Below are 20,358 nucleotides of genomic sequence, written 5' to 3'. Positions count from 1 at the left end.
CAAAACTCCCATAGATAAAGAAAGGCAAAATCCACAAAGGCTTTCACTGTCCCATAGTTTCCCAAAGGATTGTGCAATGACTCATTTTCACTTACTGAATTATCTCTTAATTCCTATTTCTATGTTCATCACTACATTTCTGCTCCTTTATTGTAAGAGCAACTTTTACAAACAAGTTTCCTCCTGGGTAATAAAATTATTTCTCATTCTGATTTGACTGTCGATTTGTTGCTTAGCATTAAATCTACATTTCCCATATTTATTGTCTGTGCTATGATTTAGGCAACACTACTTTACAAGACAAACAACTTTAATGACTTTGTATACATAGCACTTCCTAAAGGCAGAGAGCTTTACATGAAACAACAAAAATAATAAAAATGGATTGCTATATTTCTTTAATTCAAAATTTGATAACTTAAGAATCTTGTTTGTACTACAAAAGGGAAAAAAGGCAAATATTTTCAAGAGGCAAATACATTTTTTTTAACTTTTAAAATCCTCTTACAGAAGAGTTGTAAACAAGTATATGATTTCAACAAAGAAAGACAAACAATTTCCAATTTCAACTCATTTTATTTTTTATCCAAAAAGTGTAGGGTTTATGCCACCAGAGCAGAAGCTGTAGAGGACTCGCTGTAAACAGAAAGAGAAACACACCATTAGAGGGCGCACTACTAAAAGTGAACATAGTGTAACTCCTAGGAGAGAGAGGGGGGACAAGTTTACACTAGGAGGAAAAAATAGTACAAATGAGTGTCTGTCCATGAAATTATCAGCATGTAGTTTAAATTCAATGCAACAAATTCATATATTTAGATCAAGGCAGAATAATAAATTCCAGTGTCAGTCAGTCCAATGCAAACAGTGGAAAACAACATGTATAATCTTTTGTACGAAGGGGACTGGCAGATGTGGCACCATGTAGCCACTCTGCTAATTTACCTCCATTTTTTCTAGCACAACAGAAATATCACAACTCTCAATGAAGGAAGAGCAGGACAATGATTTGTGCATCTCTAGAGTCAATGTATAACATGTTCAGTTTTGCTGTTAAGACATTATAAAGTTCAACTTGCATTCTGTTATTACAACAAATCTAATATTACTTCCAGTAATATTAGATTTATATAAGCCAATTCTTATTTGACTTAACTGCCTTCAAAAACAACAGCAGGTTTACCGCTCAGCCACATACAGAATCAGTCAACATTTTAGAGGTTGGAAAATGCATTTAAAACCAAATTATAACAAGTAAAAAAGGTTCCCAAAGCAGATCAGATACGTACTACTTCCAGTTGGGGGCCAGTACTCTCTTGGTTTTGTAGTAACGGGCCAGCCTGTGGATTCTGCTTTCGATGAGAATCAGGCGGAACTTGGCATCTTTGTCCTACAAACACAGTAAAATAAAAGTTATGGAAATGAAGTGTAATGCATGTTCATGATAAGAGAGCTTGCTTTACTGGGTGAAAATTTGCCCCTAAAAACTTTGAGTGTTAAAAAAAAAGCAATATAAAATAGATGGTGTCATGTTTGTACCTTTCTGTTTCTCTCCAGATGCTTCCTGACTGCCACAGCCTTCTTGATAAGGTGGTACAGATCCTCGGGAAGGTCAGGGGCCAGACCCTTGGTCTTAAGGATCCTCAGGATCTTGTTGCCAGTGACAAAACGTACCTGGGCCACACCATGGGAGTCCCTCAGGATCACACCTAGACAATGTGACAAGACAAGGCTTCAAACAGCGACACTGGATGCTGCTCATAAAAACGGCTGAATGCATTTCACATGTCAGCTTTCTTATGAGAAATGTATCATAAAACTTAAATGTTGGTGACAACAGGAAATCTTGGAGCATTAGCTATGAGTCATCTTATCTAAGCTAACAGACTCAAAGTTTAAAAAGTGGGGGGGGAAATAAAATTAAAAATGAGAAAGCATTCTCCACTAAAAGCTGCAATCAAAATACATATTTTATTTATAAAAGGACCATTTTAAATGTTTGACAAATGTCCCCATATGATGGAAAGTACGAGTGTTAACGTGAAGTTTGCCCCATCCGCAGTCTGTCATTTATTAAAATACTTAATCAACTAGACTACAAACTGTAGCAGACAGAATGATGCAGACACAATGCAACTACAAAAATGTCAAACTTCAGTGGTGTCATGCATTAAAGTAAAAATCCGACAAACAGCTCTTTTTGTATGGTGTTGGCTCAAACAGTAACTTCAACATGTTTTAAGTTCCTTTATTAAATGTCTCTTAAAGAAAGATTGTGTCATATGCTCAATGACTAATATAGATCTTAACCTTTAAAAGGACTTACAGAAAACTGCTTTTTCTTGATACAGGTGTCTTTCAACAGTTCATGCAAGAAAGTTGTGCTGAACTAATACCACTTTATAATTCTTTCCAGTGAACAGGCGTCACACTCATTTTCCCAGTGTGCCACAAAAAAATAGTCTGTATGATTTATACAGACTAAAACTAGCAAAATACATTATTGATTCCTCTGACCTCATTGGATCTATTATGAAGAATCAGTGAAGCTTTGTCAACGCGATTTCAATTTGGGATTCAAGTATATATATCTTTTTTAGGGGGGGCTTTGAAAGACAGTTTATGAATGTTGTGGAAAAAGTCTGGCCAAGTTGTTAACAAAGTATTGAGTAAAATTTAACAGAGGTCCCACCTGATCAACAAGACCTGACAGGCATTGAGCACTTTTCTTATATCAGTTTCCCTTTCACAAAAAAAATATACTTTCTGGATTTTTATGGGGCACAAACTTACGATATTACTACTTACTCATCAGTTTTCAAAGACACACTGTGATAAACGTGTGCTTGTTCTGCAGTCCATCAAACATTCAGCCAATTCTACACAAGTTAAAATCTGATTTATTACATCTGCATGTGGTCTGGATAACTACATCCTTCATAGAAAGCAGAATCAGCTTCATTTGAATAGGTCCTCTCAAAAAGAGCTTTGTTTCCTCAGCCAATGACGCTATTTAACTGCCACACTGACTGTTGTGTACCACTATGAGGGATTATCTTTTAGGCATTGTGTTTATTTACATATACATGCACAAAATATAATTTAATGGACACAGACGGATGATTTTAAGGTAGATGTGCGTCGACACTAGAGTCCTTTGCACCCAATTACATTAACCTTGAGTGATTTATGTGATCAGGTTCTTTCTTTGGATTCTGCCTGAGAATTCAATTAATTAAATGTTTTATGTCAAAGTCCTTCTGAGAGCACCGACCTCCATTTTTGGAGCGACTGAGGCAAAACAGATTCATTTGATGTATTCCTGTAACAACTATGTAAATCATATCTATTTTCCTTTGGGGGGGGGGGGGGCACTAAAGTATTTCATTTAGTAAAACATTTTAAGTGGCCATGTCTTGTGGCAGAGAAAAATGTGTCCCATGTTAGTAAATCCCTGGACCTACAGTTAAGTTTAACTTTTAAAACTTACCGATCTGAGAGGGGGTCAGACCCTTTTTGGCCAGCTTGAAGATCTGCTCTTTGACATCGTCAGAAGTGAGCTTCAGCCACTGAAAGTATCGATTATGTCATTAACACCTGAACAAGTCTCTGCATAGTTTCTCTCTAATATACTGTCAAAGGCAAACACAGGTTTCTTAATACTCACAGTGGGAACACTGCGCCTGTACGGCAGAGCTGACTGGGACAAGCCCTTTCTGCGGGAAACAACATCATGAGATAAGTTAAAACACATCAGAAGATTAGAAAGACAATACGTTAATATCAGCAATACAGGTGTATTAAATAATAAAGCAAATTAAGAAAGAAAATCATCTGCAACCCAGCGAGGTCTGGTGGGCCGGCTAATGCTAGGTACAGTGTGCTTGTTACTTTACATACTTGGACAAAAAAAAATTACGTTGCAATGGCGTATTTCTATCATTTATAGCAGGAAAACTCTATAATTTGGGATACGAACACGTTTCTGTCACTGTCTAACTTTGAAACCTAAGTTGTCCAGCAGAATCGTGGTGTGCAGCCATTGGGCATTGCTAATGCTAGCTAGCTGGAGACGGATGTCGATCTGAGGCTGTGTATTGTTAAGTCTTTTTCTCAGTCCAATGTTGAATAAAGCCATTAATTTTAGTCTTCCTGTATACATAACGTGTTTACAAGCAATATCGACCCCGTAAATCCGATCCAGAGACACAATATTTTAGTTTAAAACCGTAAAAGGAGAGCTCACCCGGGAGCGTGCATGCGACCCATGATGGCGGTAGAGGAAGAGAGGCCGCACACGCGACAGAAAATGGTATTTTGCGCCTGCGTCGGATGTGACGCAATGACGTTGAGAAGCGTTCTTCAGACGCTGCCCAGTCAACGTCAAACAAGCGTGGATCCAAGATGTTGAAATGTGCGTTAAACTCCTGGCAAGGCAAACATTAAAGACAAAATATGGACTCGCTGTAAAGTTTTAGGATATTTTCTGTTACAAAGTTTATATTATTTTATTGTGTGTTACCAATTTTTATATAGATCTATTGTTTTCACTCCAGATAGATAACAAGGATATTAAGGACAAGTCGTTAATCTCAGGTCTACTTCAGTTTTCCAAGAATAAAAATAATTGTAGCACTGAACAAGCCAAACTCCTCCATTAAAACACCATCTTTAATTACTATATTCAAACTTTGGTGACTGTAAATCTTTCAGAAATCTTCCTTAAAAGGACTCAGTGAAGATCTCTGCAATGGCTTTTAAAATCTGTCTTGCTTCAAATTGAGCATTTGAGGCATTTTAAATCCTCTGTACCACCAGCACTCATCTTTCCATTTGTTAATCAATGAATCAATTTGAATTTAGGCAGCGGTGGAAATGCTGACAACAATGAGCCACAGGAACCATTTAGTTCCTGGGAGAGAGAAGACCCTGGAACTACAAGTTCTGAGGACCTTCTTCTACTTTTATATTTCCAGCAGACTAGATCCCTTAGGGCACATTGCTGCCTCTCTTAGTTGAAACTTGGTATTTTTTTTTTTTAGTAAATAAAGTAAATAATAATAGTACTAAAGAGACTAAAGAGTAATCCTGCAGAGGAAATAAAGTCCAGGACTGCTTCCACAATCTGTGTGTGACTGGTGTTCAGACGGATTTAGTAGGTGTTCCAAAGTTAGCGTCTGTATTCCAGTGCATGATATAGCAGTGTGTAAAGCTTTTAGTTTTGGGGACCTTTGGTTGAAAGGGGGCTATACTGTATGGCGACGTCCACACAGTCAGTCACTTTTTGAAAAAAAATCCCTATATTCATAGAATTGATCTCAAACATTCCCTGTGAAAATGACAGAAGCAACTACCGTGTAAGACAACAAACTTGAAAAACTAACGAGCCACTTTTAAAGAGAAAGCAATTAAAAGTGATACAGTAAGATGAAACCTCCACATTTGGGACATCTGTTGTAGATTCATTTTCAGCCTTATATTTACCTGGAGGTCCTTTCATGAAGTTTGCCCTAACAGGAAAGAATTGTGTGCATCGTTTCTGTTAAAAGGTCACATTTCATATGTCCTTTTCAAGACGTTTTTATAAGTCTCAGAGCTCCCCAAAACATGTCTTTGAAGTTTCTTGTTCTAAATCCACTCTGATCCTGTATTTGATCATGCCTATAAACCCCTCTATTTCAGCCCTGCTCAGAACAGGCTGTTTCTGTGTCTGTACCTTTAAATGTAAATGAACTGTGTCTGACCACACCCCCTCTCTGGAAGGGCTTGGCTGGCATTGGTTGAGAAGAGGGCAGAACTGACAGCTGGGGGTTGTCACCCACCTGGGGGAGGGTTTACTGCCCTTTGTGATGTCACAAAGGGAAACTCTCCAAACGGCCTGCTTGAGCACACATTTTCTGAAAAGTGGAGCAGGTAAAAGATGGAGAGGATGGACTTTTCTCATCATTGGGACACAAATTAGTGTGAGAGAAACATGGTGAAGTGTTTTTAGCATAATATATGACCTTTAAGCCTTGCCAGCCCCCTTAGAAGCCCTGCACCCCACTTAGTGTATCACTGTGTAATGCAGTCTTTGGGTAAAGGTGGATTAAAACATGTTGAAAAATGGGAATGCAGCATGTCAGTGATTATTGCGATTTACATGACAGAAACAAAGTGTCACATCATCATATTTGATCCAAAAACATTTAATCTGCTTGAGGAAAGAGGGATTACAGTACACACTGATCCGGGTTACAGGTCACCAATTAAGAATAAATAACTGGCCATGTTAATACAAACTCTGCTCGTGTTCTTTGTACAGTCCCTAAAGGAGAGGATCAAGTCACTAGTATTCATAGTGTGAGTGTTACTCTTTGATCACAACAAACTTGTAGATCTCATAAAAAAACTGTCAGATAAATTCATCTTCATTTCTTTATTAAACATGAACAACATTTTATAGTTAGCGAGTGGAAGGAGAAGCAGCGAATCTCTTGCACAGGATGTGTTCCCTTTTTGTGAAGATGTTTAAAGATCCAGTTGCCTCTGCAGCGCCGATCGCTCCCCTCAACATCCAGGACGTTTTCTCACTTTAATATCATAAGACCAGACTGGATCTGGACTTCACTGGCAGTTATTCTTACAGATAATTTCTCAAAATTTTCTGTATCACTGAACCACTGTTAGGCACGGTGAGTGAGTGTGGTACTGATGTCTTAGCTGAAACAGCCTCACATCCAGACTCCAGTCTTAACTCGGTCCATAAACCGATTTGTGAAAGTCTGAGCTGCTGATTCGGTTATGATCGGCATTTTTAGGCAACCGTAATCTCGTCATCCAGATCGCAGAAAAGAGCGTGCCAAAGCTTGAGATACAAATTCCCCTTTTAAGGTGTGAAAATAGTCAAGTAATACCATGAGAGAGAGACCTGGTAGAGTCCACTGTTAGAAAATTTACCTGACCTGCTCTGGAAGAATTTCTGATATAGCTTTACAGAATATAGATTTTTCTTTAATAAGGAAATTTTTAGATCGTTAATAAAATATATTTATATCACAATAAGGCCAAGTTGAGCATTCAAAGAGATTGTGAGCACAAACAAAGGCACCCTGTTAAGCTCCCTCACTCAGGAGAGTGGTTTGATGTGCCGCATCTCTCGTTACTTTTGGCACATTCTCGGGGGGAATCATAAGGTCACTGTTGATTTCCTGGATCTTGGTGTGTTGGACTACTCTACCCAGAAGTGTCTGCTGCAAAGCAGGAAACCCTGATGCCTCCTATTTGTCTATATAGAAAATAAACAAAGGAAAATGTAAAAAGACCCCCACCCCCACCCCACCCCTTTCTATTCCTTAAAAAATAAACGTGTCAATCTATATATACTCTTCTGAAAGTAAGCCGTTTTGGTCCTCTAATATCAAAATGTACAAAACATTACAGCTCTTTGTTATAGTTTAGTGGGGGAAAAGAGACAAAAGAAGAAGCGATTGTTTGTCACAGAAACAATCATGATTAGTTAAAGAGGGAGAGGGGAAAAAGAAAAGCAGAGCAGGCTCCCCTTTCAAGGTTTGTGAATCCTCCTGCTCCATCGTCCTTATAAGGGTGCACCTGGAGGCGGCTTTAAACCTGCACTCATGTCATACGGGAATAACCACCGAAGTATCATGATCATTTTATCAGTGTCCATCCTTGTGTGAAGCTGCAATAACAGGATGATGAAGTTCTGAGGAATCCGGTGGTTTCTGATCAGATATTCAACACGTATGTATTTCTTCATGCATGTGTATCCACAACAAGCTCAGCTACATCCTGCCATGGCGTCTAAAGGATTACAATGATTATCACATGATTCACACTAAAGAAAAGGTCCATTTGGTGTGTACAACCTTAAATGAAAATATCACTTCTTATATTCCAATTTGAGGGATTTAAGATCCTCACAAAGACGGTCAAAGCCACAAATCTTGGAAGCTCTGAAATCATATTGTTAGAAACTAAAAACTGAGGTGTGCAGGATTTTCCAGTCAGGCTGCATTTTACCGCCTTTCCCATAATGCATGAAATCTGATTTTGTTTTTCTTGGGAGATGGAGTCATTTTTCCACGGTTCAGGAGAGGCAGGCGAAGGAGGGGGAGGGGTTAGAAGTAGGGGACAGCCGTGAGTTTGTACCACTTGACCGTCTCCTTGCTGAGGTCAAAGTCTTTGAGTCTGAGCGTGATGCCGCCCAGGAAGTAGTTCTCACGCAGCGACTCAGCACTGAGCACGCTCAGTTGGAGCTCGCGCAGGCCAAGGGTTTCCTTGCTGTAGCCGCTGTACACCAGCTGTGAAGCAAGAGGAGGAGAAGGTGAATGAAGAGTCTATCCTGCTCAATCAACATGACATGACATACGTCCATATGTTTCAGGACAGGAAGTGTGTGCTTCCCCAGCCAATGACGGCGCACAGGTAAGTTTGGCAAACATTGCGGACTAACAAAGAGGAGAAAATATAATCGTAGTGAGGCAAAATGCTGAGCGGATAAAGCTTGCTCTAAAACGAGGTTCAACCTTGGGTTTGCTTTCACCTGCGGACATGGAGGTGGTCTGCTTTCTGTTTTTGACAGGCAGGCGCTGAACATGCGGTTAGCTTCTGCTAGCGTGCTAAATTAGCAGGTTTTCCATTACAACAAGTATAATTTTCTCCAGTAGCTTGCAGTGTAGGTACCAGCAGTAAACGTACGCTCTTACTCGGCAGTGGGCGTGCACTTCTGGTGGTGATGAGCCCAGGAGGAGGGGCCTAATTTGAAAGTTGTGTTTACAAGCTGCAACGAACATTGCTACTGACTCTCCCTTTAACAGAATGTATTTGATATTTTTAAACCAAACTCATGGTGATCTATTTTAGGATTATTGGTGCCTTCACATTAAAACCCATCTCTTGTGTTTTTTGAAGCCTTGCAGGGGTTACTTACTGAAAGCTACTGGTCCAGTTTTTTTGAATTATTAGCTAAGATTGGGAATTTTGACTTTGAGTTACCCTGAGATTCCCAGCTCTAGTGTCTATATGTTTCATCTCTAGGCAGCATATACTGTATATGTATAAGATCTGTTTTCTAACCATCTCATTGAAAGTCGGGTTCCTGGTTTTCCTCGAGATCTTAGTCTTGCGTTTGGAAGTCTTGTGCGGATCTGGAAGCAGGTAGGTTTTCACATATGGGTTTGGATCTGTTCCGTCCTCAGAAACCTGAAAGGAGCACAGGAAGGGACTGTATTAAAAGCAGATAGAGACAAAAACAACGATGGAATGAAAAAGATAATCTTTGAAGGCAGCATGTTATGAAATGGATTAAAATCTTTGCTGTGTTTACCAGATCTTTGATGTGCATGACCATGATGAACAGGTTGCTGTTTCTGTACGAGATCGAGAGTTTCACTTCTCCTTCAACTCGACCAGAAGTGGGACTGAGTGGAGGCTCTGCAGTAATGAGACACATCACATTAGTAAAGCTGTTCCCACCAAGAGGACATTTTGAAATTATGAAAACAACAAAGGCTTTTCTCTTGGGTAGATGTAGACCTTATCGTTGTTAGTCAATTATAACCAAAATTTGAAATGATTTTCTCCATAAATCAGATTGTTTAAATTTCAATATTCCTCCATCATACTATGAAGAATTTAAAGGTTAAGATGTACCTGGTGCTTTTGAGGTGGCATCCAAACCTTCTGTCTTATCGTCCCGTGCAATCGGATGAAAGAAGGTGTAGATCAGGTCGCACTAAAAACCAAAAAACAGAAGATTCATTAATTGACTGCTGGAGAACATTCACATTCCCCCGCTGAGTTTACAGGTTTCTAAGATTTCAGATGTGTTTGTGTACCTGGTTGACCTCTGTGGAGCTCCTCATCAGGTTGTGGACGTAGTTGTTGAGCTCAAACTTCCTCTTTGCTGCCACTTCTTTAATGTGAGTGCGGCCGAGCACCATCTTGTTGGTAAAACTAGAGAGAATGGGAGAAACAAGGGTGTTTGCTTTTCCACTGAAACTCCTCAGTGTTTATGTTCTGAGGCTGCATGGCAACAACACACAATGACAGAGCTGAAGTTAAGTGGGTGACAGGTTCATGTGTGTTCACCCAGCAGGTGACGGTTGGATTCTCTCTCTAAGTAAATCTTACGGGGTTAATAAAGGAAAGTCCTGTATCACACTCTTGATCGCTGAAGGACAAAGTAAAGGGCAGTCTTATTAGTTTTGTCCCTGTTTTGACTTAGCCACAGCCTCCCATAAAACTTTTTTATAATGTCAGACATTTTAAATAACACCTGAGCCTTTAAAATAAAGTAAGTTTACTTGGTATAGCAGTACCATTTGTTAGTAAGTCATTGAGTGTGCAGGTTTAAAACTCAGGATAACCCTTTCAGAGGTGATGTCTTACCTGGGTAGCTTCCAGAGAGGAAAGAGGATGCTGAGTTTGTTGTGGAGCTCCTGAAACTCATCAAAAGTGCGGAAGACAAACTGCGGCTCGTTCTGACCCTCTCTGAGGAGCCTGACCACATACGTCTGCACAGAGAGGACAGGGAGACAGCCAATCAGCTGTCAGTTTACACTGAGGTGTGCGATGGAGCATGCAGAACTAATTAATAAGACTCACATAGTGCTTGTCGGGGTTGTATCTCTTCTGGAAGGAGAAGATGGAGGCGTGCACGATGCGTCCCTCCTGTTTCAGAGTGTACGTCTTGGGGGAGAAAGACAGGATGGGCTCGTCGTTGGCCGGCAGTCCAGAGAATCGCAGCTGAGCCAGGTTGTGGATGAAGAAGTTGAACTTGGTGGCCACGCTGCCCAGACTGGACTCTATCAGCCTGCAATGATAAGGAGGAGGAGGAGGAGAAGGAGGAGGAGGAGGAGGAGGAGGAGGAAGAGGAGGAGGAAGAGGAGGAAGAGGAGGAGGAGGAGGAGGAGGAGGAGAAGAAGGATGAGGACGAGGACGAGGTTTAGGGAAAGTAGGAGAGGAATAAAGGTTGAACACTTTAGACGGAAATCTCTGAAATGTAACTGATAAGCTTTACCTGACACGTTATCTTGTGTCAGAAGTTGTTGTTATCTGAGACAGCTTAACTTTTCCTTAAATGACCTATACTGCCACCTGGTGGAGTTGGAATTTGTTGCAGCCAAAAAGAAATCAAACAATTGTCCCTGAACTGAATCTCTTCATAATAATAATAACAACATCACTGACCAGACAGCAGCTCTGTATTGATTTCACACTTTAATATATGATGTTTCTGTCAGACTTAAATGATATTCAACATGTTGCACAAACTGCACACTTCTTTAATTTACTAAAACAGACTGGGCAGATGAGTTTGGCTCAGCAGTGGGAGAAACGAAGCTCACAAGTTTACCTGGTGAAGAAGATAGTCGCCTCAGCGTCTGTGTTGTTTGGCTGCAGAGCGTCAAACACATACTTTAGATCCTGAGAGCCGGTTAGCTCGGGGAGGCCCGAGGACGTCATCTGTAACAAAGAGGGACCAGAGAGGAGATAACCAATCAGGTTAAGATACATATCTATGAGTTTTTGCACAGCTGCACAAATAAGTAACATTATCACATTCAAATTGTATAGCCTACAAAACAAAGAGAACAATTATTATTCTTTTAAGAAAATGATTCCATGAATGTTTAGGTTTTGGTAAAATATTTATTCATGATAATTATTTTATTGAGCACATGCTATGATAGTTAATTTGAAGTTGCTTCTGACGTAACTTTGGACCGCTCTCGCATGAATTAGATTCACAGTAGAACATTAAGCATGGACTCCAACGCTCTGATCAGAGTTTATGATGGACTAAGTTTCTCTCTTGTAGCATGCAGCCATCAAGGTCATTTATTATCTTCATCTGTACTTTACTTTCAGTAAATTGCTGTGCATGTTATCATGTATGTTTAGCTAACATTGTCTGATTATTGTCTCGTTTGTTCTGGGAATTACACAGAGGATCAAACCTTCTAAATAGTATAAAATCTATAAAAGAAGACTTATTGAATACAAATTATTAGAGAGCACAAAACAGGAGCATCATTATGGATTAAAATCACTTTCATTTGAAACTCGTTATTTTTGTTTTTTGGGGTCAAACTGACGAGGGGTCTGTGTGACGACAGTTAGCTACATTCACATTTCATCATTCTTCGTTTAAAGCCCTGTGAGCTTTCTTCCGTCCTCTACTAGAGCATGAAGTATGAACAGACATTTACAGGACGGTGAAACACAGATCTATGATGAGATCAAAACTGCTTGGTTTGCATTTCTGGTTTTTCTGGCTCTTCTAGGTGTAAAAGAAGAATCAGTTCAGCCACAGAAGAAGAATAAGTAGAAAAATAAAACATGAAAACAATCAGCTACAAGGTTCAAAGTCATAAAGTTAACATCTTTGAGTTTTGGAATATATTAAAATGAAAGACACCTAAAGAGGAAATTGTGATATCTTTTAATTTCGTGGTTCCACTCCGCTGTTAGACGGGGAGCATCTAACTGAGACTGTAAAGGAGACTTTTCATAAATCTTCACTGGGACAAACCGCCTTTTCTGTTCAGGGGATCCACATGTGGACTCTTTACCTGCAGAGTGGATCCAGACTGGAGTCATTTTAAACTCAAACAGAAATAAATAAATAAATGAACTTGTTTCTAAAACTTTTTAGACTAAAAACTGAATCCATTCAAAAGTTTCAGTCCTTGCTGAAAAAACGAGGACAGCCATACTAAAAATGAGTTAATCAGCTTCATGGAAACATCTGAAACAGATTGGTCTGCTGTTCTTTCTATGTATCTGCTGTCTCTTTCATGTATGTGTGCATAAATAGCTGCCACGTTTCTGTTTTCATGCTCCAAATCACTGTGTGTGTGTATGTGTGTGTGTGTGTGTGTGTGTGTGTGTGTGTGTGTGTGTGTGTGTGTGTGTGTGTGTGTGTTTTGTGTCTCACCAGTGACAGCAGGTTGAGGAAAAGTCCGGAGTGCTTGCGGATGAGGTTGTAGGCCTGGCAGCACAAGTCTACAAAGAGCTGGAAACGACTGGTGGGACGCTCGCCTCCGTTGATGACGTACGCCATGTCAGAGGTCAGCACGAATGGAGCTCGGTCCCTGATGGGAAAGAAGGGGAGAGGATTTAAACTGGGAGACAAGTTAGGAGTCTGTGATTCAAAAGTCTTTGGTTTTAATCCTTTGGAAAATCAGGATCAGGAAAGTAAAGAAACTCTAGATCTATCACAGGAACAACCTTAAAGAAAATACTAAAAAAACACATAACATACGCCCCCCCCCCCCCCCCCCCCCCCCAAAAGGTCAAAGTTCAGATTTGAACCCACAACCACTGCGACAAGGACTATTGTGGCCTCCATATATGGGAAGTGCGAGGCTATCCAGCACTCCTTCAATCATTTTAGAATTTAGAAAGTGTTCATTAAAAACAAGAAATTACCCAATATTGCTGAGGACTTTTATTTTTGTTGCCGTGGTATCGAAACAGGTAATTGTTATTGTCTGAATTTAACTGGAATCCGATCAAAGTTTAAAACTCTGGTATTGTGACAGCCCCAGTATGTCATGTTATCAGTAAACCAAATGTCAAGCCACTTCATTAATTTTTTTATGATGATGTATTTCTAAAAGACGCTGGTTATCTCCTAACTGCCTAGTAATGAAACATAAATAGAAAAGGAAACAATCTGACCTCTATGGATGATATGAAAACCCTGATAGTGCACGTAATCATATCTATCCGACACGCCCCCACATGCAAACACACATACACGTGCACATGAGCACATCTGACACTCACCTCTTGAAACTGCCAAACATCTGCGCGTGTCCCAGGAACTTGCCAAAGTCGATGTGGAACATGTGACCGGTAGAGCGCAGCATGATGTTGTCATTGTGGCGATCACAGATGCCCAGAACGTAGGTCGCCACACAGCATCCTGCACACGAGTAGATGAAGTTTTCTGACGCCTGAAGAGAGGGAGAAGAGAGAGAGAGCAAAGGCCTGTAATATTATATTAGCTATATTATTAGCTGACTTCTTGGGTGACCGGGTGGTTTTAAAGAAAGTGAAGTCACTGACTAAAGAGACAAAAACAAATCACCTCCTTTTCCAGATGTTTACTAAAAGCAGAAGTTTTTGTGCAGACTTCCTAAAGTGGCCTAACATTAGCGGTGTAGCTGCAGCTTTAAAAACAGTAGTGCTCTATGTCTATGCATGTTTCTGATGACAAATTTATACCCGTGTCCTGCTCAAGTTCAGGGTCAGACTTTGTGCGTTAGATTTTCAGGTCAGAGGTTGAGAGTGTGGAGTACGATTTCACATTTATTGGTGTCAAAGGTCACAAAGCTCTATAACTGCTATAAACCTCCAAGATTCCGCAACTGTGTTTTTTTACTTTAAACACGGCCAAATCATTGTGCCAAACAATATTTATGGTTTTAATATGTAAGCCGTTTCACTCTGAAGTTTACCAGAAGTATTTCAGGACATCACACCAACATCTTAAATATCCACTCTTATTTGTTTTTATTGCAGCAGACGTTTCAGACACAAGCCTTCTTTAAAAGGTTTCAGGCAAACAAACTCAGATATTTAAGATTCTGGTTTTCTGTCCTGAAATACTTAAACATAATAATATGTTTTGGTTAAGGATTCAGCACCTATAAAAGTTACTGACGGAGAGCGAGTGTTTTGATTTACCTTCAAGTTTACGACACAAAGCATCAAAGTGCAGCTCAGCAGTCAAACTAAGAATGAATTTAAAATCATTACTCTGAGTGAAAAACAGGACCAACACTGCTGAACTTCGTGTGTTTTTACCTTCTCATACTCGTCCTCAGCAGGGTTGTACTTGCGGAGCCACTCTGCCAGAGGTTTGTCCTTGAAGGACCCGGTGACGCCGTACTCCACCTGGATCTTTCTCAGGGTGTCGGAGGACGGCACCAGCTCCACCATGCCTAAAAAGAAATACATCAGAAATGTCACTAAAACCATAAAAAAACAGTAACTGAATAAACAATCCACAGCACACTGAAGATGACTTTACGGTGACTTTATTGTGATTGAACAAGGTTAACGCCTGTAGCACACTCAGGTTAGCGATTTGATTGTATTCCTGCAACCGACAGGCACCTGAGCGTGTAGGTCGACTGTGCTTGGGGAACCCTGTTGGTCATAAAAACTAGTAATACATTACCATGAATCATCATGTTAAATAGACAATCATTCAGAACCCTCCGATTTGATGACTATGACATCACACAGATCATCAAAATGAAAGAGTCTGTTCAAAATCAAAGGCTGATTACATGAAATAATCATATTTTAACAATAATTGAACACCTCTATGAAGAGCATTTCTGTTCTTCTCATGGTGCAGTGTTTTAAGATCCTGTTGGTTGTCTTAAAGAAGTGTTTCCGCAGTTTGTTTAGGATTTGGTCAAAGACGGCACAAATAAAAGTTGAGTTTCTGAGTTGACAGTTTTCCTCATCATCCCTTTCTTCTTTTTTCTTTTTTTTTCTTTTTTGAATTTGGGGCCAAAATGAGTCATGATTTAAAAAATAAGTTTGGTTCCTTGTTCCTTGTTTTGCCGTCTCTGCTGTTCTCTGTTTCAGGTGCCAGTGGAAGTGTCTGTGTGTGATCCATAAGAGCTGGCCCCGCTTCCTCCTCGAGGGGGGGGAGACTTTGAGAAAGAGGTTGGGGAGAGAGGCTGCTCCCCAATGCCCCGTATAATTTGGTTTAAATTGGTGTCGTGTAAATAAACTTACATGTATTGTTGAGCGTAACTCCTTGTCTCCTACACTCATTTGTCGAAGGTTTTGAGCTGGCCGTGACAGACTTATTGAAGTCAGCTGCTTCAGCCGACAGCAGTAAAACCTACTCCTAAAGCTGCAGCTCCTTTAGGTTTAGTGATGGGTTATAAATCAGCCTGATCAAAATGTGTCCTTTAAAAGTGCTTGTTGGGCTCACATTGTTATTTTTTAAGATCATCAGGATCACTATCAGAGCTAAGAGTAAATGCATTCAAGAAGTATTTAAGGGACTGAAATCAAGCTGCTAAAACGAACTTCAGAGGTAGGATTCAGGGCTTGAGAGGTAAATACAACTAAATCAAATGCTGGTGTTACTTTATGGATATTTGTTAGCAGTTACCAAACTGGTTGAGTGATAACTGAAGTGTTTGAGTTCAGAGTTTAGTCTCTCTTTCTGGATTTTTTTGCCTCTTTCCAAACAGACTGATCTGAATCTCGACCATAGCATTCTCTACTGAAGGCAGACTCACTTCAAACCACGTGCGCAAATGGAGACAGCGAATAAATTAAAATGTCTTAATGGTGACTTGGACTTTATCTGCCACCATGAACTTAAAATGAAACGTGTACACGAGGTCAGTTTTTGTCACCTTTGTCCTTTCCAGTGGAGATACATTTGAAGTTGACGATGCGGAGGTCCAGCCCCTCCTGCAGCCAGATGCGATCCATGATGCGGATCATCTGAAGCGCCAACATGTCCTGCCTCAGGTCCTCTCCGACCTGACACACAAACACCCCAAACAAGAAACAAAATCAAAACAACATTCTGCTTTTGTTTGCCACTCACCAGCTGGAATTTTCTTCAACCACCAGGGGGCGCAGGGTTCAGATAAGAGGCATGTAAACAACAGAGGACACTACCAGTTCTGATGATAACTCCCCCCTATTTAAACCTGATAGAGTACATTTGAAAGATACATTTAAACCCCTGATGTGTGTTTATTTGACATAACAGCGTGTGGGTACAGCACCTTGAACATAACATTGATCTCTTCTCCCAGTGGGTCGGCGTTGACCAGCGCCAGTTTGAGGGGAACTGCGTTGGAGTTGAAGAAGGAGCAGGCCTACACACGCACGCACGCACACACACACACACACACACACACACACACACACACACACACACACACACACACACACACACACACACACACACACACACACACACACACACACACACACACACACACACACACACACACACACACACACACACACACACACACACACACACACACACACACACACACACACACACACACACACACACACACAGATGATTTCATCCTCCACACCACAGTATACTGCAAAGTCTCAGCTTTACAACAGGATCCAATCGTGTCTTTCTTTGTTGCTTCTCTCTCTCTCTCTCTCTCTCATACTCACAACAGACTGATGATCTGTTGTATTTTTTTAAGTATTGGTACTTTTCAACAACAGAGATTGTATCATTTGAAACATGTGGTATCAAAAAGTATCAAAGCAGAGACAAATTATTCAACCTTGGTCACGAGAGTAGAATCTTTGTGGATCGGGTACATACAGTATGGTAGGAAAGGTTTAAATACCTGAATACAGTTATAATGAAAAGCAGACTAACAGAATAACAGACTAGTTTTGTGCTTCTGCCTTTATTTAGATAGGACAGTGGATAGAGTGGGAAATAGAGGAGAGAGTGGGGAAAGACAAGGGGAAGAGGAGCCAGAGGTTGACTTGAACCTGGGTCACCTGCTTGGAGGACTATAGCCTCCGTATATTGGGCACGACCTAACAGCTAGTCCATCAACAACCCTCAACAGACACATATTGAGTGATGGTTTTCATGTTACTGCTCTATGTGCCTTTGAATTGCGGCCTAGGGACAAATAAAGTTTTTTTAATTTGAATTTGAAATGGTGTGTGTGTGTCTTTGTGTGTTTTACCTTGATGTTTAGCTCCTTGGCCACCAGACTGGGGCTGAGGGGAAGTCTGCAGCTGTTCCTCTGGAAAAAGTTCTGCACGTTTTCAAGGCCCTCCTGCAGCGCCACCTGAACACACAAAAAACACAAATATATAGATGTTATATCCCACACACACACACACACACACACACACACACACACACAGAACATAATATTACAGTAAAATCTCAACCCCACACTAACCTGTCGTGTAGAACCCCCCGCCTGTCTGACCCTCTCGGCCACAGCTCCCAGCAGGGTCACCAGGTTAGTCTGCTTCTCGAGCTCCGCCCTCAGCTTGGCGCCGCACAGACACAGCAGAGCACCCAGCACTCGCTCGTAGCGTTGTCCCCAGGCGGGATCCTGCACAGCGTCTTTAAGCAGCCTGCAGAAATTACACACATTTTAACAGCCTGTCCTTCACTTTTATTTCCAGCTTAGCATCCAAGCATGGCTTCGGTGTTTGGATTCAACAAGTGAGCTCCTAGTTTTACATTTTTCTACAGAGAGAACTGAGATCATTAAAAAAAAAAAAAAACTTCAAGACTATTTACACAACAGATCTAAGTTTAAATACGCATCCTTAGGAACCCATTAATTCTAGATATCAAGAAAAAAAACTGATGCTGTGCGACGAATCTTACAAGCCAGTTAACAGCACAGAAAATTACAGGAACTTAAGGATGTTTCAGACTTGACAGTAAATCTATTAACATCAAAGAAAGATAAATATTGAATAAATTGGCTACCAAAACAATACATTTGTGCACTAATTGAAGCACACTTCTTTTAGATATGTTTCTTAGCTTGTTCATTTACTTCAGTACAGAAGTCTTACGAGGACATGCATCAATTAATTTTATTTACTACATTTTCCGTTTATTTTCTTGATATCTTGACATAAAAATGTCTTTCAATGATAAGGTCTTCGTTTAACTCATCTCGAGATAACAAAGCTTCTCTTCTTGGGATATCGGTTGAATTCTCTGGCATTTTTAAGAACAAAACAATAATTAAAGTGAAGACTATTTCAATGTTTGTTTTGTGCTTTTGCTAATCATGGGATACAAGATAAGAGAGTCAAGATGTTTTTAAGAAACAGCTCGGACAGCGTGTTCCCATCCCTATCAGGGATTTATCAGGTATTTACTTCCCTGTGAAGTTTCACCTTCAATATGATTGACGCGGACACAGAACTGAAGAACTAAGTGGTCCCCCCTAATTGCCGCTTTCAGAGGTAGTAACTGAGGCATCACAGGGGCGAGACAGGATGGGTGGAGCCAGCAGGGAGGAACAACACTGTGTGTGTGTGTGTGTGTGTGTGTGTGTGTGTGTGTGTGTGTGTGTGTGTGTGTGTGTGTGTGTGTGTGTGTGTGTGTGTGTGTGTGTGTGTGTGTGTGTGTGTGTGTGTGTGGAGCTCCAACCATGCCATGCTTTTTTTGGGGAGTTTTGCAACACCGTAACTATGAATTCACAGAATGGGAAATCAATATTACACCATTGCGGGATCAATATGATGAATGTCTTAAGGCTGATGATGGAGGAGATTTGTTGCGGCGTCGATGCAGAATTGCACAATGAAAAGGTTTGTGGTCTCAGCGCTTCTTTAGACTCACCAGTAGAGGTAGTGGGCGATGTTGATGTTGCCTTGAGCTCTGGACAGCAGGGACATGACGAGGGCGTTCTTTAGGTGACACTCAAACTTTAATGCCTGGAAACAGACAAAGGTCGTGAATAATGGATGGAGGAACTGAGTAAGTACACGAGGAAATCAAGTTGAGTAAGTGAAGGAGTGACTGACTGAGAGAGAATGTGAGAGTGTGTATAAATGAAGAACAGGAAGCTGTTAGTTGTATTTCATTTAGACATAAGAGAAGTGCATCTCTGTTTTTTTTTTTATCTGTGATGTGTTGCCAATAAAGAAAGAAAATAAAGTTGTGTGTGTGTGTGTGTGTGTGTGTGTGTGTGTGTGTGTGTGTGTGTGTGTGTTTGTGTGCCCACTCCAGCTGTACCTGAACTAGCTGCGGCAGGTAGTCAGCCAGCTCATCATCACTGCTCTTCTCAATCCAACTGACCGCCACGCTCCTCACCTCTGTGTCTGCAAACCTTCGATCACAGGTTCGCAATAAAAAATTTACACATTTATGACAATGATTCAAAGAGTTAAAAATACAGAAACTTCTTTATCCATCCTCTCTTTTGCTTCTCAAAAATAGCTAATTAAAATGTCTAGAGAAATGTGACTGAGAAATACTGTATTTCCAGTTATTTCAGATATTTCAAGTATTTCTTGATTTTCTTTTACAACGTGAGCATTAATGGCATTTCCTTATTTTTAATTCATTTAATGCTTAAATGAATTAAAAATGATATGCATTGTGCCTCAATGAACTGCTGTTGAGTTTGTGTTTGTTAACTGAAGAAAAGACAGACATGATGTTGAATTGAAGCTTCTTTTCTTGTGATGTCAGGAGCATTCTTAATTTTAGGAATAAGCACTTTTCTTTGGTCTTTGTTGCCTCATTTTTTAAATAACACAGAAGTTGAATCTGCTCAGTTTGTGGTTTTTTGTTGTTGCTGTTTGCGGTTAGGTTTATCTGGGGTT

At 40.4% G+C, this 20,358-nt stretch overlaps 2 protein-coding genes and 1 non-coding gene across 3 annotated transcripts in view; all 3 read right to left on the bottom strand.

Annotated features, from left to right (window-relative positions):
* Positions 1–556: 556 nt before the first annotated feature.
* rps13 (ribosomal protein S13) lies at positions 557–4,288 on the bottom strand. Its single transcript, XM_020636544.2, has 6 exons — positions 4,247–4,288; positions 3,668–3,716; positions 3,491–3,569; positions 1,540–1,709; positions 1,290–1,390; positions 557–636 (listed from the first exon to the last, which is right to left on the bottom strand). The coding sequence occupies exons 1-6, from the start codon at positions 4,267–4,269 to the stop codon at positions 603–605; spliced, it is 456 nt and encodes a 151-aa protein (XP_020492200.1). The 5' UTR covers positions 4,270–4,288; the 3' UTR covers positions 557–602.
* Positions 890–1,017, bottom strand: LOC114920396 (small nucleolar RNA SNORA19). Its single transcript, XR_003808722.1, has one exon. It is a non-coding gene; the product is annotated as a small nucleolar RNA SNORA19 (small nucleolar RNA).
* A 1,879-nt stretch (positions 4,289–6,167) lies between the features above and the next one.
* The window catches only part of pik3c2a (phosphatidylinositol-4-phosphate 3-kinase, catalytic subunit type 2 alpha), a 57,562-nt gene continuing 43,371 nt past the window's right edge, over positions 6,168–20,358 (bottom strand). Inside the window, exons 17-33 of the mRNA XM_020636452.3 lie at positions 19,766–19,859; positions 19,370–19,464; positions 17,958–18,138; positions 17,736–17,840; positions 16,785–16,877; positions 16,404–16,533; positions 14,821–14,957; positions 13,798–13,967; positions 12,944–13,100; positions 11,360–11,469; positions 10,609–10,816; positions 10,393–10,517; positions 9,840–9,957; positions 9,655–9,736; positions 9,329–9,435; positions 9,079–9,204; positions 6,168–8,303 (exon numbers count right to left, since the gene is read on the bottom strand). Of these exons, the coding sequence (XP_020492108.1) occupies positions 8,121–8,303; positions 9,079–9,204; positions 9,329–9,435; positions 9,655–9,736; positions 9,840–9,957; positions 10,393–10,517; positions 10,609–10,816; positions 11,360–11,469; positions 12,944–13,100; positions 13,798–13,967; positions 14,821–14,957; positions 16,404–16,533; positions 16,785–16,877; positions 17,736–17,840; positions 17,958–18,138; positions 19,370–19,464; positions 19,766–19,859 (2,221 nt within the window). The 3' untranslated portion in view covers positions 6,168–8,120. The remainder of the gene's footprint in view (positions 8,304–9,078; positions 9,205–9,328; positions 9,436–9,654; positions 9,737–9,839; positions 9,958–10,392; positions 10,518–10,608; positions 10,817–11,359; positions 11,470–12,943; positions 13,101–13,797; positions 13,968–14,820; positions 14,958–16,403; positions 16,534–16,784; positions 16,878–17,735; positions 17,841–17,957; positions 18,139–19,369; positions 19,465–19,765; positions 19,860–20,358) is intronic.

This window comes from Labrus bergylta, chromosome 7 (genome assembly GCF_963930695.1).
Source record: "Labrus bergylta chromosome 7, fLabBer1.1, whole genome shotgun sequence".
NCBI classification, from domain to species: Eukaryota; Metazoa; Chordata; class Actinopteri; order Labriformes; family Labridae; genus Labrus; species Labrus bergylta.
The sequence above is the reverse complement of the archived record's forward strand: the minus strand, read 5'-3'. Positions and strand labels throughout refer to the sequence as shown.

Coding starts and splice junctions, on each gene's coding strand:
- rps13 (XM_020636544.2), bottom strand. CDS start 4,269: ATGGGTCGCATGCACGCTCCCGG. Junction 3,570..3,667: donor ACAGGCGCAGTGTTCCCACT/GTGAGTATTAAG, acceptor CGATACTTTCAG/TGGCTGAAGCTCACTTCTGA. Junction 1,710..3,490: donor TCTGACCCCCTCTCAGATCG/GTAAGTTTTAAA, acceptor CACATTGTCTAG/GTGTGATCCTGAGGGACTCC.